Source organism: Hemiscyllium ocellatum, chromosome 29 (assembly GCF_020745735.1).
Source record: "Hemiscyllium ocellatum isolate sHemOce1 chromosome 29, sHemOce1.pat.X.cur, whole genome shotgun sequence".
Classification (NCBI taxonomy): Eukaryota; Metazoa; Chordata; class Chondrichthyes; order Orectolobiformes; family Hemiscylliidae; genus Hemiscyllium; species Hemiscyllium ocellatum.
The window spans coordinates 54,848,558-54,866,026 of record NC_083429.1 but is presented as its reverse complement, the minus strand read 5'-3'; the positions used below and the strand labels follow the sequence as shown (position 1 = coordinate 54,866,026).

General features: G+C 40.8%; 1 protein-coding gene across 3 annotated transcripts in view; it reads right to left on the bottom strand.

Annotated features, from left to right (window-relative positions):
- cbl (Cbl proto-oncogene, E3 ubiquitin protein ligase) overlaps nucleotides 1-17,469 on the bottom strand; it is a 231,039-nt gene that overhangs the window by 111,919 nt on the left and 101,651 nt on the right. For all 3 annotated transcript variants that reach the window (XM_060847082.1, XM_060847084.1, XM_060847085.1), the window contains exon 3: nucleotides 5,057-5,203. In XM_060847082.1, coding sequence (XP_060703065.1) covers nucleotides 5,057-5,203 — 147 coding nt within the window. The remainder of the gene's footprint in view (nucleotides 1-5,056; nucleotides 5,204-17,469) is intronic.

Below are 17,469 nucleotides of genomic sequence, written 5' to 3'. Positions count from 1 at the left end.
CATTTCCTTTCTATGGTTGGTTTCTTACATTTCAGTCTTGAGGAGTTCAAGAGAAATGCTTCAACTTCATGTCTGCTTTTAGCTACCTTTATGTTACAAAATTTAGATCACATTTATGTTTCACACCTCCATAAATAAAAAACAAGTTGAATTTTCTTAGCTTTTCATTACAGCCAAAATCCAAAATCTTGTCTGTTCACCACCCTACCATGGTTAGATACGAATATTAATGCACAGGTCCTGTTCTTTGCAGACAAAGAACATGTACATTCACTACACTTGTTTCAACTCAGCAAAATAGGCAACAGCCATTCATGGCTCATCAGAATCAAATCTGCCTGGTTTAAAGTTCTAAAAATTAGCATTAATTGGTGTCTTCTCCATGGTAGTGCCCCTATCAGAGTCCACTTATTAACCATCCAACACTTCCCTCTCATGCAGTATAAATGTTGGTTGCTTCTTTGAATCTTGCAAATTGTCCTAATGAGTGCAAGGTGAAAAGCTACAACAAAATATGTCCTTTTCGCCAACACACAAATTCTAAATTACCAAATTATTAAGCTTCTCTGTACTAAAAACAGCCTTTGTAGTCGTATACTATACTATATTTGGCTCTAATGTCAGGTAGCATCTACCATCCTGGGGGTTACCACCAATCAAAAGCTGGAGTGGACCGACTAACCAAAGAAGTATTGTGGCTACAAGAGATTAGAGACAAGGAATTCTGCAGCTAATAACTGTTCACAATCTACAATGCACAAGTCAAGAGTGGAATGGAATATTCTCTAATTGTCTGTACTAGCGCAGATCCAACAATGTTCAAAAAGATTGAAACATTCAGGAGAGAGCAACATCCTTGTCTGCTGTTCTGTAAACCACTTTAAATCTTCACTCCATTTCCAACACAGTGGCAGCAGTGTGTGCTATGTATAAGATACACTGGAGTACCTCACCAAGCGTCTCTACCATTTGGCAGGCAAGAGTAGCAGATCCATACAATATGCAAGTTCCCCTCCAAGTCACATATTATCCCTCTCCAAAGCAAGTATGAATGGGCAACAAATGCTAGCCTGGCCAGCAATGTTCACATCCTTTGAACATATAAACCAAATCAATATTTCCTTTTGTGACTGAAGTTTTCCTAAAGTTTGCAGGAATATAATTATCACTCCACTGCATGCAACCATCTAATGAACAGGTCTCAACACAATATTGGAAACTTAAGGTCTTTTACTTCATATGAAGAATGGGATTTATTTTGTCAAATAGATTTGCCGTTACAAAATAGTAAGTACATACAAAATAACCTCACTCAACAAGTTAAAATACTAAACAGATCTTTATATTCCAGGGAGAACACCACTGATTAAACTTTTAATATTTCTTTGTTTGGCATCCCTTCACAATTACAGATTAATAAACAAAAATAGTCATTGTTTGCCACTATGAGATTCTGTTTCGAATGAAGGACTCCAAATTAAGACCAGGACCGCTAAAGAAAGATTAGCACATTTTATGAAAGGACGGCAAGAGTGGGAGTGCAGCTGGTTTGATGAATAAGTGCATGCTCTGTGCTCCCACACCCAGGAAGCTGCTGGTGCAAGCCATTTAACAACTGCTTTCAAACAAATACTTGAGTGTAAGGTACAGCAATTACATTTTCTATTTCTATCTTGCTGGTGGGCTGTTTTATTTTACAGTGAAACAATGGCTTTTGTTTTTTACTAGAGTTGATATGAATTGATTCTTCACTCCTTTGAAATAGAAGGTCATAGGTTCAAGCCCCACTCCAGGACTTGAGCTCATAATCCAGACAGTACATTACCAAGGAAGTTCTACACAACAGCATTTTATTTTTGTTGAGATGTTAAATTAAGACAATGCCAGGAATCTTGGATGTAAAAAATCCAAAGTCCCTTTAATTAACAAAATGCATCAAAGACATTTTTGTAAAGACCTGATTGCATGAATTTATTTAATAGTTATGGAAATCTATAATCATAAACAATTTCCTTAAACGACTTGAACCTGTTCAATTATTTTCCTGTTTATTGTTGTCACGACCTCTCACTGGGCCATACACCACACAAACTTGGAACTAAACTGTCATTTCTTCATTGTCATTGGGCTAAGATCCTGGAACTCCCTTCTGAAAATCATGCAAGTTTACCTATAACACATGGGCTACAAAGGTTCAAGAGACTGAAGGTAGCTGAACAATCTTTTCCAGAGCAATTAACAATGGGCAACCATAATGGCCTAGCCAGCGATACCCATGTGCCATGAAATAAATTTTTAGAGCAAAGAAATGTGCAAAATATCGAGATTAGGACTACAGTTATACCCAAGAGGATGAAAGTCAACATAAACTTTAGGCTTTATGGTCCAACACCTCTTCAATGATGACTACAACCACCTTCTTTAAGACTGTGCACTTTTTCTGAAACCCACGGTACAGAACAAAATAGTAACTAGATGCTCTTAATTTTAAGTAGATAGCAGGATTATGGTAACAATTGGAAAAGAACATGGAAGAAGAGAACATTCCTGGTGTTTTGTGATAATAAATAATGAGTAATGTGGGGATCTCAGTTTTAAATGGAATAAAATGAGGATCTAGACTTTTTTTTAGTATTGGGGAGCAATTTTGATTTGATCAACAGCTATGTTGAGCTTGAAAGTATCAACGGCTGGAATCTGGCAGTGCTGAGGGGGAATTGATGATTCAGAACAAATTGACCAATAGAGAGAAGAAAGTTTGGAGGAGTCTGTGGGGTGTGAGGAGGGAAAGTACAGAGTAACTTTTTTTTCTTGGGCAGCAGGGTGGTGTGAGGGGGCTGGGGGGGAGGGGAGATAGGTGTGGAGGAAACAAAGCACTTTGTACAGAGAAAATGGAGAGCACTGAGCACTTTGGGAGAGACTGATTGTTCTTAATAGGAAAGGGGAATATATTTGCACTCAGCATGGTTGCATGAAATAGAAATGATGAGCAGTGGAAAGCAAAGCATGAATTGTTAGATTGTAGGAAATTGTTCTTGAAATGTGAAAACACTGACACAGCAAAAAGGAGAGAAGAGAAAGTATAGTTCAATTTGAGAAGAAAAAACAAAAGTTTGATAGAATGAACAGTAGAGGGTAAGAGCAGAGGGAGTGAGAGATACAGAAAAGTAAAACCTCCAAGTCTTTCATTCCACTCTCTACATCAGGGTTTGATTGGGGAAGTTTGCATTTACATAACACTTCGGCATGTTGAAAGCACACCCCACCAGAGATGCAAAACTATTTTTAAAATGTAGCATGCAGCTGTGAGAATGGGCTTCACAGAGATGGGTGAAAAACAAATTCATACAGAGATCTCTGGAGCTAAACGCAGGTGGTCAGGATGGGGTTGCTGATGAGAAGACCATGACATGTATGAAACAATGCAGTGAAAAAAAGAGAGCAGGAATGCATGTCTTTAAAAATTGGTATAGAACAGGAAAATCAGTGGTAGCCTGTCTGCTGCAATTGAGGAGTATAGAATTTACATGATGCTCCATTCATTAAGAACTTAAAACACAAGCCAGTAAGATAGTTATACCATTAAAAAAGGGTGATTTTTGTTTTGAAAGTGAAAATTGACAGGATTCTAAGCTGTTCTAGGAGAAAGTGAGGACTGCAGATCAGAGCTGAAAACGTGCTGCTGGAAAAGCGCAGCAGGTCAGGCAGCATCCAAGGGACAGGAGAATCGACGTTTCAGGCATGAGCCCTTCTTCAGGAATGAGGAGAGTGTGCCAAGCGGACTAAGATAAAAGGTAGGGAGGAGGGACTTGGGGGAGGGGTGTTGGAAATGCAATAGGTGGAAGGAGGTCAAGGTGAGGGTGATAGGCCGGAGTGGGGGTGAGGGCGGAGTGGTCAAGAAGATGATTGCAGGTTAGGAAGGTGGTGCGGAGTTAGAGAGATTTGACTGAGACAAGGTGGGGGGAGGGGAAATAAGGAAACTGGAGAAATCTGAGTTCATCCCTTGTGGTTGGAGGGTTCCTAGGCGGAGGATGAGGCGCTCTTCCTCCAGCCGTCGTGTTGCTATGGTCTGGCGATGGAGGAGTCCAAGGACCTGCATGTCCTTGGTGGAGGGGGAGTTGAAGTGTTGAGCCATGGGGTGGTAGGGTTGGTTGGTCCGGGTATCCCCTAGGTGTTCTCTGAAACGTTCCGCAAGTAGGCGGCCTGTCTCCCCAATATAGAGGAGGCCACAATCGGGTGCAGCGGATGTAGTAAATGATGTGTGTGGAGGTGCAGGTGAATTTGTTGTGGATATGGAAGGATCCCTTGGGCCCTTGGAGGGATGTAAGGGGGAGGTGTGGGCGCAAGTTTTGCATTTCTTGCAGTTGCAGGGGAAGGTGCCAGGAGTGGAGGTTGGGTTGGTGGGGGGGGGGGGATGTGGACCTGACGAGGGAGTCACAGATGGAGTGGTCTTTTCGGAACACTGATAGGGGAGGGAAGGGAAATACATCCCTGGTGGTGGGGTCCGTTTGGAGGTGGCGGAAATGACGAAGGATGATACGATGTATATGGAGGTTGGTGGGGTGGTAGGTGAGGACCAGTGGGGTTCTGTCCTGGTGGCGGATTGGAGGGGCGGGGATCTAGGGCGGAGGAGCAGGAAGTGGAGGAGATGCGGTGGAGAGCATCGTCGATCGCGTCTGGGGTAAAATTGTGGTCTTTGAAGAAGGAGGCCATCTGGGTTGTGCGGTATTGGAACGGTATTCTCAGTCCCAACCCTGGAACTCAGCACCACCTTCCTAACCTGCAATCTTCTTCCTGACCTCTCCGCCCTCACCCCGACACCGGCCTGTCACCCTCACCTTAACCTCCTTCCACCTATCGCATTTCCAACACCCCTCCCCCAAGTCTCTCCTCCCTACCTCTTATCTTAGCCTGCTTGGTACACTTTCCTCATTCCTGAAGAAGGGCTCAAGCCCGAAACGTCGATTCTCCTGCTCCTCGGATGCTGCCTGACCTGCTGCGCTTTTCCAGCAACACATTTTCAGGACTCTAAACTGTATCAAACTGAGGAACTTACTTTTCTTCAAAAACTTTCCTCCAGAAATCTGCTGCATCTGCTTTTGTGATCCTGAAAGTGTCCCCCTGGAACACTCCATTTTGGAATATAGCTTTCAGCTCTGCCAACATATGACTGAATATCAGTGACAGTTTGGTCAGGTGTCGCCTGCAAAGAAAAAGAAACAAAATTTTAGACAAGAAGAAATATCTTAACCAAAATGTCCTCAAATGTTAATAAATTCTGCACAACTCCAAAATGACTAATCTAATTTCAACACAAATAAAAGCATTTTAACTAAACACAAGGATAACAGCTCCTGGTAATGAATACTGCAATTGTTCTTTTCACTGATTTTGGTGCCTCATCCTTTTGTTAGTTTTTCCTTAAGGCTATTATTCATTTGGTAGCAAGACTATAGCAGACATCACAGCAGATCCCAAATTTCACTTCATGCAACATCCACATGCATTTTCAAGAAAATTCATGGGATTGCAAATAGAATCAGGAATCCTTTTCCCTTTTCGAAATTGCCATCCTGAAGTCAAGTGCAGTATCCTATCACTGTACTAGCTGACATCATGGCACTCAGGAGAAAGGAGGACTGCAGATACTGAAGAGTCAGAATTGAAAAGGGTGGCACTAGAAAAGCACAGCAGGTCAGGTAGCATCCAGGGAGTGGGAGAGTCATGCTTCAGGCATAAGCCCTTCATCAGAAATGAAACTTCTAATCTCCTGCTCCTTGGATGATGCCTGACCTGCTGTGCTTATCAAGCAACTCAGCAGAGAACATGTAACAGTCTGATAACATTAGCTAACCTAAGGATTTATTAGCTTTAAAAAAAATTAAAACATTAACTCATTTAACATAAACTCATTTACAACATCCTCCACAGTAGTAACTGCGAAAGAAAAGTTCAAGTACGCTCAAACCATGCACGATCCAAAAATTACATGATAGAATTAAACACTGACGGGCTGTCAAAAGTTAGCTTTAATACTTAACTAAGAACAAGTAAAGAAGGGGCTGTTGTGGTGCAGTGGCAGTGTCTCTGTCTCTGAGCCAGAAGACCCAGGTTCAAGTTCAGCTGTATCAGAGATGTGTTTCACACCTCAACAGGTTGATTTGAGAATGCCAAGAAGAAAGGACATAAGAAAGGATAAATCAAAACATAAAATGAATGAAAAACACAACATCTAGCATTATTTTTGAAAGGAGAAACAGAGTTCATAGTTCCAAATTTATAGGGAGATTAGAAAGTTGAAAGATGAAGGAACTGTAGAACTTGATGATAGAATTGGGTTTGATACTTTTACCATAATTTCCTTCTGGTCAGTTGGTCACTTTCAAGTTAGCTGCCAGGTCGGAGAGCCTGAAGTAGACTTAAGGTCATGTACAAGAAGTGGGTGAGAAGAGGAAGTGGGATCAGCAATTCAGGTGTTTTGGGGGGTGGGGGATAGAATGCGGTGTGTAGAGATCATGAAAGTGCAATATCTGGCCAAAGTAATGGGGTTTTGTGCAATCATGTGGGTGAGTATAGCAACCATCAGGACTCATTTGGGGGCCATAGGAAGTGTGGGAAAATTCTAGAAACGTATTTACCTCAATCCAATAGTTCTCACTTTGCTTTAGTCGCTGGATATGCTAAAGCTTCAAAATTTAGCCCAAAACCATTAAATTCAAATAAATGCTGAGGTAAGCCACCTCATTTGGCATCCAGTGGGGTTAAAATTACATTTCTTCCCCACTATCTCTTTCCGCAGCTGCTGTCTGATCTGATAACTGTTTCCAGCATTTTGATTTTATATTAGATTTCCATTAAGTACAGCACTTTAATTTAGTTGTATAGACATTTTCCATTTGTGACTCTATTAGTTGTCAGGATACACTTTAAACAACAGAATGAATAGCAGATTCAAAACTAGTCAATTCATTCTTGCATTATGGCATGTCGGAGGTCCAAATTCCAGAACACTCAGGGCCAAGGCCGTTGCCAGAGTGAATTCCCCGAGTTTTGGATTATCTGTTAAATCAGAAAATGAACTCAGGTATAAAAATAATCATTTTAGCTTCAAGTTTCTGAACTGGTCTGAAATTGATACACTTTTGATAGAAATCAGAAATCCCTCTTGGATACTATATTAACAAAATATTTTTGGTGATGCAATTTACTCTTATTTAATAAGCAAGTTTCTGAACGACAGTACCAAAAACACTGTTCAGTGTTGATAATAATTTCAAGGACATGATTGACGTAAGCATTCATATAACCACATACTTGTAAGTATTTCTTTCTCCCCCTGCCATGAGCCATATTCTATGGCTTGAGAGAAAAATGTGTATTTTTCAGACGGCCAGATTTGGGGTACTCTACCTATAATAGCATTAAATTCTGTCCTACAGCAACTACAATAAACCATGACTTACATATCATGGTAATTATTTAGCGTGTTTATAAACATAGCAATATACACTCTGCACTATTGAAACCTTTATTATAATTTAGGAAGTTGGATTCTTAGGCTGAGAAATAAACATTTCAAAAACATGAAATTATCACAATCTATTCTCATCTCACTTTATGCAGATGGATTTCAGCATGACACAGTCAGTCAGTTTTGTTATAATTAAGTCCTGAAAGAACAAGCAGTACACATTCAATCAATGGACTGAAGCCATACAATCCTCAGTCCAGTCACATTTCATGGGGAATGACTTCCACTACTTTCTGCATATTATCACAACACAAATGGAACACTCGGGAGGTTTTAAAATATTGGCTGAATAGCAAAGGCTTTGTACAAAGTTCCATTCATTTTCCTTTAAAGTGGGGCTTGCACTACAGTCGCTTGATTTCTGTGTCTATGCTGATTATCTTTTGACCATTAATATCCTCTTGAGCAGGGCTGAGCAAGAAATGTATATTTTGGGGATAACCAAATGGCTTTACAGACACCATGCTACTGGATTTGTTTTCCCTGTTTGTTTAGCATAACAGGAATAATGCAAAATCTAACTCTGATAGTTATGGTGGTCAATTCAATCACTACTGGCTGAATAAATACAATATTGAAAATTGAAAATATTATAATACATTTAAACTTTAGCTCAATTGTGGTAGGGAAAAGAAAGCTTTTTTTTCTTTATTGTTTCATTCATGGGATGTAGGTGCTGCTGGTAAGGCCACCATTTGTTGTCCATCATTACTTGCCCTGAAATAAAATCAAAGTACTGAGGATGTTGGAGATCTGAACTATAAACAGAAATTCAAAGTTTGGGAGAAGATTTGTAGCTCGGGTGCTCGTTGTTGTGGTTCAGTTCACCGAGCTGGGATTTTGTGTTGCAAACGTTTCGTCCCCTTTCTAGGTGACATCCTCAGTGCTTGGGAGCCTCCTGTGAAGCGCTTCTGTGATGTTTTCTCCGGCATTTATAGTGGCTTGTCTCTGCCGCTTCCGGTTGTCAGTTGCTGTCCGCTGCAGTGGCTGGTATATTGGGTCCAGGTCGATGTGTTTGTTGATAGGATCTGTGGTTGAGTGCCATGCCTCTAGGAATTCCCTGGCTGTTCTCTGTTTGGCTTGCCCTATAATAGTAGTGTTGTCCCAGTCGAATTCACGTTGCTTGTCATCTGCGTGTGTGGCTACTAAGGATAGCTGGTCGTGTCGTTTTGTGGCTAGTTGGTGTTCATGGATGCGGATCGTTAGCCGTCTTCCTGTTTGTCCTATGTAGTGTTTTGGGCAGTCCTTACATGGGATTTTGTACACTACGTTGGTTTTGCTCATGCTGGGTATCGGGTCCTTCGTTCTGGTGAGTTGTTGTCCGAGAGTGGCTGTTGGTTTGTGTACTGTTATGAGTCCTAGTGGTCGCAGCAGTCTGGCTGTCAATTCGGAAATGCTCCTTATGTATGGCAGTGTGGCTAGTCCTTTGGGTTGCGGCATGTCCTCGTTCCGTTGCCTTTCCCTTAGGCATCTGTTGATGAAATTGCGCGGGTATCCGTTTTTGGTGAATACCTTGTATAGGTGTTCGTCTTCCTCTTTTTGCAGTTCTGGTGTACTGTAGTGTGTTGTGGCCCTTTTGAATAGTATCCTGATGCAACTTCGTTTGTGTGTGTTGTGGAGGTTGCTTTCGTAGTTCAGGACTTGGTCTGTGTGTGTGGCTTTCCTGTATACCTTTGTGCTGAATTCTCCGTTCGGTGTTCTCTGTACCATCACGTCTAGGAATGGGAGCTGGTTGTCCTTTTCTTCCTCTCTCGTGAATCGGATTCCTGTGAGTGTGGCGTTGATGTTCCGGTGTGTATTCTCTATTTCTGTGTTTTTAATGATTACAAAGGTGTCGTCCACATATCTGACCCAGAGTTTGGGCCGTATTTGCGGTAAGACTGTTTGTTCTAACCTTTGCATTACTGCTTCTGCTATGAAAACACATACTGTTGTCTGAACTACTAGACAAATTTTATCATCACCATGTTACTGCCTCACTATGAAATCAACTTAATCATGAAGCATCCAAGAAATAACCAATTTTTTTTTTCCTTTTCCTTACCTCTTTCCACAGATAATATGGCTTCTCCAGTTAGAAGATTCAAAAAACATTTTGGTAACCTTCTGAAATATTGCCCAAAATAAGATCATTCATAATACAGGCCAGCTTTTTGATCAAGGTGAGAACAGGAAATAAAGAGGCACGAGCCTATTTCTTTTCTCATCAAATATTCGGGCGTAAACAGTTGCAGCAGCGATTTCCTATGGTTGCCAAGGCCAAATGTAACATCCATATTGCCAGCTAGGATAGAACATAGAACAATACGGCGCAGAATAGGCCCTTCAGACCTAGATGTTGCGCCGACCTGCGAACTATTCTCAGGTTATCCCCCTCTACACTATCCCATCATCATCCATGTGCTTATCTAAGGATTGTTTAAATCTCCCTAATGTGGCTGAGTTGACTACATTAGCAGGTAGAGCATTCCATGCCTTTACCACTCTCTGACTAAAGAACCTGCCTCTGACATCTGTCTTAAATCTATCACCCCTCAATTTGTAGTTATGCCCCCCAGTTAAGCTGACATCATGATCCTAGGAAAAAGACTTTCACTGTCTACTCTATCTAATCCTCTTGTATATCTCTACCAAATCCCCTCTTAGCATTCTTCTTGCCAATGAGAACAGACCCAAGTCTCTCAGCCTTTCCTCATAAGACCTTCCCTCCAGAACAGGCAACATTCTGGTAAATCTCCTCTGCATCTTTTCCAATGCTTCCACATCCTTCCTGAAATATGGTGACCAGAACTGTACGCAATATTCCAAGTGTGGCCACACTAGCGTTTTGTATAGTTGCAGCATGATATTGCGGCTCCAGAACTCAATCCTTCTACGAATGAAACCTAACACGCTGTATGCCTTATTAACAGCACTATCTACCTGGGTGGCAACTTTCAGGGATCTATGTACATGGATCCCTCTGCACATCCACACTACCAAGAATCTTTCCATTGACCCAGTACTCTGCCTGGTAAAAACAAAACACTGCAGATGTTGGAAACCAGATTCTGGATTAGTGGTGTTGGAAGAGCACAGCAGTTCAGGCAGCATCCAAGGAGCAGCGAAATCGACGTTGACTTTTGCCTGAAACGTCGATTTCACTGCTCCTTGGATGCTGCCTGAACTGCTGTGCTCTTCCAGCACCAGTACTCTGCCTTCCTGTTATTCTTCCCAAAGTGCATCACCCTCACATTTAACTGCATTGAACTCCATTTGCCACCTCTCAGCCCAATTCTACAGTTTATCCAAGTCCCCCTGCAGTCTGTAACATTCTTCCAAACTGTCCACTACTCCACCGACTTTAGTGTCATCTGCAAATTTACTAACCCATCCACCTATGCCTGTGTCGAAGTCATTTTAAAAATGACAAACAGCAGTGGTCCCAAAACAGATCCTCGAGGCACAGCACTAGTAACCGGACTCCAGGCTGAATGTTTTCCATCAACCACCACTCGCTGCCTTCTTTCAGAAGGCCAGTTTCTAATCCAAACTGCTAAATCACCCTCAATTCCATGCCTCTGCTTTTGCGCCAACAGCGTACCATGTGGAACCTTATCAAAGGCTTTACTGAAGTCCAAGTACACCATGTCAACTGCCCTACCCTCATCTACATGTTTGGTCACCTCAAAAAACTCAATGAGGTTTGTGCGACACCACCTGTCCTTGACAAAACCACATTGACTATCTGAAATCAAACTGTTGCTTGCTAGAGGATTATAAATCCTATCTCTTACAATCATTTCCAAAACCTTTCCTACAACAGAAGTAAGGCTCACTGGTCTATAATTACCTGGGTCATCTCTATTGCCCTTCTTGAACAAGGGCAGAACATTTGAAATCATCCGGTCCTCTGGTACTAAACCTGGAGACAATGACGACTCAAATATTAAAGCCAAAGGCTCTGCTATCTCCTGCCTAGCTTCCTAGAGAATACTCGAATAAAGCCCGTCCGGCCCAGGGAACTTGTCTACTTTCACTCCTTCTAGAATTGATAACAGCTGTTTGTAACTAATCTCCATCCTTTCTAGTCTAATATCGCGTACCTCATTCTTCTCCTCTACAATATTCTCCTTTTCCTGAGTGAAAGCCAATGAGAAATGTTCGTTTAGCTCCTCTCTGACCTCCACAGGGTCCACACTCAACTTCCCACTCCTGTCTTTGACTGGACCTCTTCCTACCCTAATCATTCTTTTATTCCTCACATACCTATAGAAAGCTTTAGCATTCTCCTTAATTCTATTTGCTAAAGACTGCTCGTGTCCTTCCTTTGCTCTTCTTAACTCTCTCTTTAAATCCTTCCTAGCTACTCTGTAACTCTCCATCACCTCATCTGAACCATCTTGCCTCTTCAACACATAAGCCTACTACTTCTGCTTAACAAGAGATGCAATTTCTGTAGTAAACCACGGTTCCCTTACCTTATCACTTCCTCCCTGCCTGACAGGGACGTACCTACCAAGGACATGAAATATCTGTTCCTCAAACCAGCTCCACATTTCCATTGTCTGCATTTTGTTACCCCATTCTATGCATCCTAATTCTTGTCTAAATCACATTATAATTGCCCTTGCCCCGTCGATAACTCTTGACCTGTGACATGTACCTATCCCTTTCCATCGCTAAACTAAACATAACTGAATTATGGCCACTCTCTCAAAAGTGTTCACCAACAACTAAATCAAACACCTGGCCTGGTTCATTACCAAGCACCAGATCCAGTGTTGCCTCCCCTCTTGTCAGCCCTTCGACATAATGCATCAGGAAACCCTCCTGTACACATTGGACAAAAACCGATCCATCCAACGTACTAGAGTTACAGGATTTCCAGTCAATGTTGGGAAAGTTAAAGTCCCACATAATGACCACCCTCTTCCTTTCACTCCTACCCAGAATAACTTTGCTAATCCTCTCTTCCACCTCCCTGGAACTCTGCAGAGGCCGATAAAAAACTCCAAGCAGTGAGACCTCTCCTCTCTTGTTTCTAATCTCACCCACACTACCTCAGTAGACGAGTCCTTGTCAAAAGTTCTCCCAGCCACCGTTATACTATCCTTGACTAAAAAGGCCATGCCTCCCCCTCTTTTACCACCTTGCCTGTTCTTAATGAAAGATGAGATCAGATAACTTGGCATAAACTTGGTAGTCAACTCTAGACTTTCTAATCTGTATGGATTAATGCTGAAGCCAGTCAGCACTTTTATCCACAAGCTTTCAGACAACTCATATACTGTAGATGATCTTAGGAAGACTAATCATCAGTGACTAAGGACATTTTTATCACAAGTTAGTGACAACATTTTCTTCAACTTTTTTGTTTTACAAGTGCTTAAAATGTCGCGAGTAAAACATTGAAATGTAAAACTGGGAGTACATTGTAGACTTCCACTGAAAGGATTCAGAAAAATATTGTTAGAATAAGGATTGGACACTTAATAAGTGGCTTCTTATCTAATGTAGGTAAAGATGAACTGTCTTGTATTTCTAGAATGTATTTCAGGCTCACAGGGCAGCCCCGATAGCTTTGCAGACAATATAGGATTTCTTAATTGCAGTCATTACTACAAAGTAGGAAAAAATGATAGGCTGTCACACAGTAAATAACAATTAATGGTATTTATAGACCACTGCAGCCTTTGCTAATCTAAAACCCCTATTGTACCCTCTATTTCCATTCCCTCTCATATTCTTCTCCAGCTTCCCCTTAAATCCATCAACATTTCTCATTTCAACCACTCCTTGTGGTTGCAAGTTCCACGTTCTCACCAATTGTTTTGGTGAAATTTAAATTCTCTTTTGGACTAGTTATGATCTTACCTACAAGATGAAGCATTTTTCTATCGTATGTTATCAAAAATTTTCAGAACAGACTGGATAAGCTGGGATTGTTTTCCTTAGAGCAAAGAAGGCAGAGGGCTGATCTGATTGAGATATGCAAAGGTCTGAGTGGCATAGACAAAGTAAATATGGAGAAAATTTTCCACATAGAAGGGCATAACCAAGGGGCACAGTTTTAAGGTAAGGAGCAGGAGGTTTTCTCCATTGTTGTGGTTCTGTTCGCCGAGCTGGAAGTTTTTGCTGCAAACGTTTCGTTCCCTGGCTAGGGAACATCATCAGTGCTATTGGAGCCTCGTGTGAAACGCTGCTTTGATGTTTCTTCCGGTATTTATAGTGGTTTGTTCTTGCCGCTTCCGGGTGTCAGTTTCAGCTGTAGTAGTTTGTATGTGGGGTCTAGGTCCATGTGTCTGTTAATGGAGTTTGTGGATGAATGCCATGCCTCTAGGAATTCCCTGGCTGTTCTCTGTCTGGCTTGTCCTATGATGGTAGTGTTTTCCCAGTCAAATTCATGTTCCTGGTTGTCTGAGTGTATGGCTACTAGGGATAGCTGGTCGTGTCGTTTTGTGGCTAGCTGATGTTCATGGATGCGGATTGTTAGCTGTCTTCCTGTTTGTCCTATATAGTGTTTTGTGCAGTCCTTGCATGGTATTTTGTAATACCAAGGACTGCGCAAAACACTATATAGGACAAACAGGAAGACAGCTAACAATCCGCATCCATGAACATCAGCTAGCCACAAAACGACACGACCAGCTATCCCTAGTAGCCATACACTCAGACAACCAGGAACATGAATTTGACTGGGAAAACACTACCATCATAGGACAAGCCAGACAGAGAACAGCCAGGGAATTCCTAGAGGCATGGCATTCATCCCCAAACTCCATTAACAGACACATGGACCTGAACCCCATATACAAACCACTACAGCTGAAACTGACACCCGGAAACGGCAAGAACATCCATCAACAGACACATCGACCTGGACCCCACATACAAACTACTACAGCTGAAACTAACACCCGGAAGCGGCAAGAACAAACCATTATAAATACCAGAAGAAACATCAAAGCAGCGCTTCACAGGAGGCTCCAATAGCACTGATGATGTTCCCTAGCCAGGGAATGAAATGTTTGCAGCAAAAACTTCCAGCTCGGCGAACAGAACCACAACAACGGACACCCGAGCTACAAATCTTCAACCAGACTTTAAAGGTTTTCTCCAAGGTAATAACCTAGTTTTCATCATACTTGCTTTACCTTCCATCATCTTCAAGTGCATTATATTATGGTCCCTACTGCCTGGATGCTATCCCCTATTCCTCTCTCATCTGGTCAGCCTCATTGTCCATTCTCCCTTTTTGGACTTCTTACATTTTTCTTTAGAAACAATTGGATCACGTCACCAACATTATGCAGCTGTGCAAATTAAAAGATGAATAAAGCTCAAGAGTCGGATGAGATGCATTTAAGGATAGTAAGGAAATAAGGCAAGAAAACGTGAACTCTGTCCTAAATCTTATAGAAATTACTAAATACTCGATCATCGTTTGAAGAAGACAATACGTTACTTAAAGTTATCCAATTTTTGCCGATTCGAAACCAAGATTAGGCTTTGACAAATATCCAGAATGGATAGCAACCGGGATCAATGGCTGCGGCCACAATTATTTACAATATATATCAACGACTTGGATAAGGAAAGAGAATGTACTATAACCAAGTAATACAAAAATAAGTGGGAAGAAAAGTGGCAAGAATAACACAAACAATCTGCACAGGAATACAGACAGATCAAGTGTGGGGGCAAAAATAAGCAGATGGAACAAAATTTGGGGAAATGTTAAGTTATACGCTTTGGCAGGAAGAGGAGGACCTGATCATTATTTAAATGAAGAAAACTTACAGTAAGCTAAAAAACAGAGATTTATGAGTCCTTATCCATGAATCACGAAAAGTGAGCTTTCGATGTCCATGTGTAATAGGAAAGGCTATGTAATGCTGGCCTTGGTTAACAGAGAATAAAGAACAAAAAGTAGTGAGTGTTGCTAAAACTATTAAAGGCACTAGTCAGACCACTGCTGGAATATTGTGAACAGTTTTGGTCCCTTTATCAAAAAAAAATACTGGCACTGGAGACAGTCGAACGAAGGTACACTTGACTGATAGCAAGTACAGAGGGACTGTCTTATGAGATAAAGTAGATTGGGCCTGTACTTGTTTGGATATCGAAGAATGAAAGGTGAAAGAAATAATTAAACATTCAAGATTCTTAGAGGAGTTGATAGGGTAAACAGTTGATAGGGAAAGGTTGCTTCCCGTTGTGGAAGAGTTCAAAACCAGAAGGAATAGTCTTAGAATAAAGGGTTGTGCATTTAAGACAGATACGAGGAGGAATTACTTCTCTCAAAGGATTGTGAATCTGTGGAATTCTTTGCTACAGAGGGAAGTTGAGGCTGAGTGACTAACTATATTCAAGGCTGAGAAAGACAGAGGGAATCAAATGTTAGGATGAAAAGGCAGGAAAATGGAGTTGTGAATTATCGGATCAATCATAATCTAATGTCATGGCAGAGTTGATCAATAGATCTATTTCTGCTCCTCTTTCCTATGGTCTTAATATGGTGTTCGTAAGTTATGTCCTCCTTATTCTTCTGTTCAGTGATAGAAATAGACTAATAGATTGAATGATTATATGACAAGTTAAAATAATCAGATTGAGTTATTTGTATTTAAATAATGTGAAACCAGGAGAACAGAACTGCTCAAGGCAAAGTAATCTTGTTAGGAAATGTCACTATTCATTTCACTAATCCAGGATTCCACATCCAATAGTGAAGGAATGGTGATATAGTTGCAAGTTGGGAACGTAAGTTGGTTGAAGGGAAACCTGCAGATTGTGATATTCCTATGTATTTACTGCCCTTGACCTTCTAGATGGCAGTGGTTGTGAATTTGGAAGGTGTGATCTTCGGGTCCTTGGTGAATTTCTGAAGTGCATCTTGTATATAAGGTTACTGTATATTGTTAAATCAGGTCTTTCGTACAGTTTTGTTGACAAGTTTTGTATTGAAAATAAAGGTGAGTCAGTGACAATACTTCAGAATTGATGAATAACTTATTAACTTATAGAATCCAGAGGATGGTAAAATTTAAAATTGTCAACAGTCCAAAGAATGCAACCAATGGCCTGCTATTTGGGTCTGTTTCAAGATCTCATTTACTTCATACCTTAACTAATTTTCTGTAATTAGAAGTCACCAGCACAATATCTTTATATCACCTGCATAACTTAATCAATGAGATGAACAATTCCAAAATTAAAGGCTATAAACTGTGATAGAATTTGAACATATTTATTTGTTATGCTTCTCGACAATTAAGTTCATCTGCCAAAGTGTTCACGTGTCAACAAAATCTTCAGGAAAGCCATTGACAAATGAAAAGAAAATAATATGCATGAAAATACAAGAGGTTTAACAGTTCTGTCTGATAATTCTTTGAACCTATCTCAGTCATGTTTAGCCAAAGCGAGTGAAGGCAAATCTGTATTGTGATGCATTGAAAATGTCACTACTGAACCAAAACAGTGATGTAAGCCTACCACTCCATAAGCCATTGCCATAAACAAATTTAAGACATTTTTGTACATGTCTGATCGTTACAGTCCATAAAGAAACAGCACAACTACTACAGAAAGAAGAACTAGGATGACTGACAGAAACCTTTAGTTGGAAATGAGATGGGTGAGAAGTAACTTGCAATCATGCTTCTTTCTCGGATACTAAAAAGGGAATAGATCCTGTTAATTCTTCTTGGAACAGAAACCAAAGACACCAAAGTAATTTAAAATGTCAAAATTTAGAAATCAATTCAAAACCATTAAAATATTAAATTCAAAAAAATAGGTGACGGCATTCACTGGCTCATTTCCTTGACCAGAGTTAGAATCAGTCGGTCTAGATTAAAATTTAAACCAAACTTGGCAGATTCTGGCAGTAAATATGAATTGCTGATTCTACATAGCAATGTCTCTTATATCAGGATCCACTTGCCAATCAG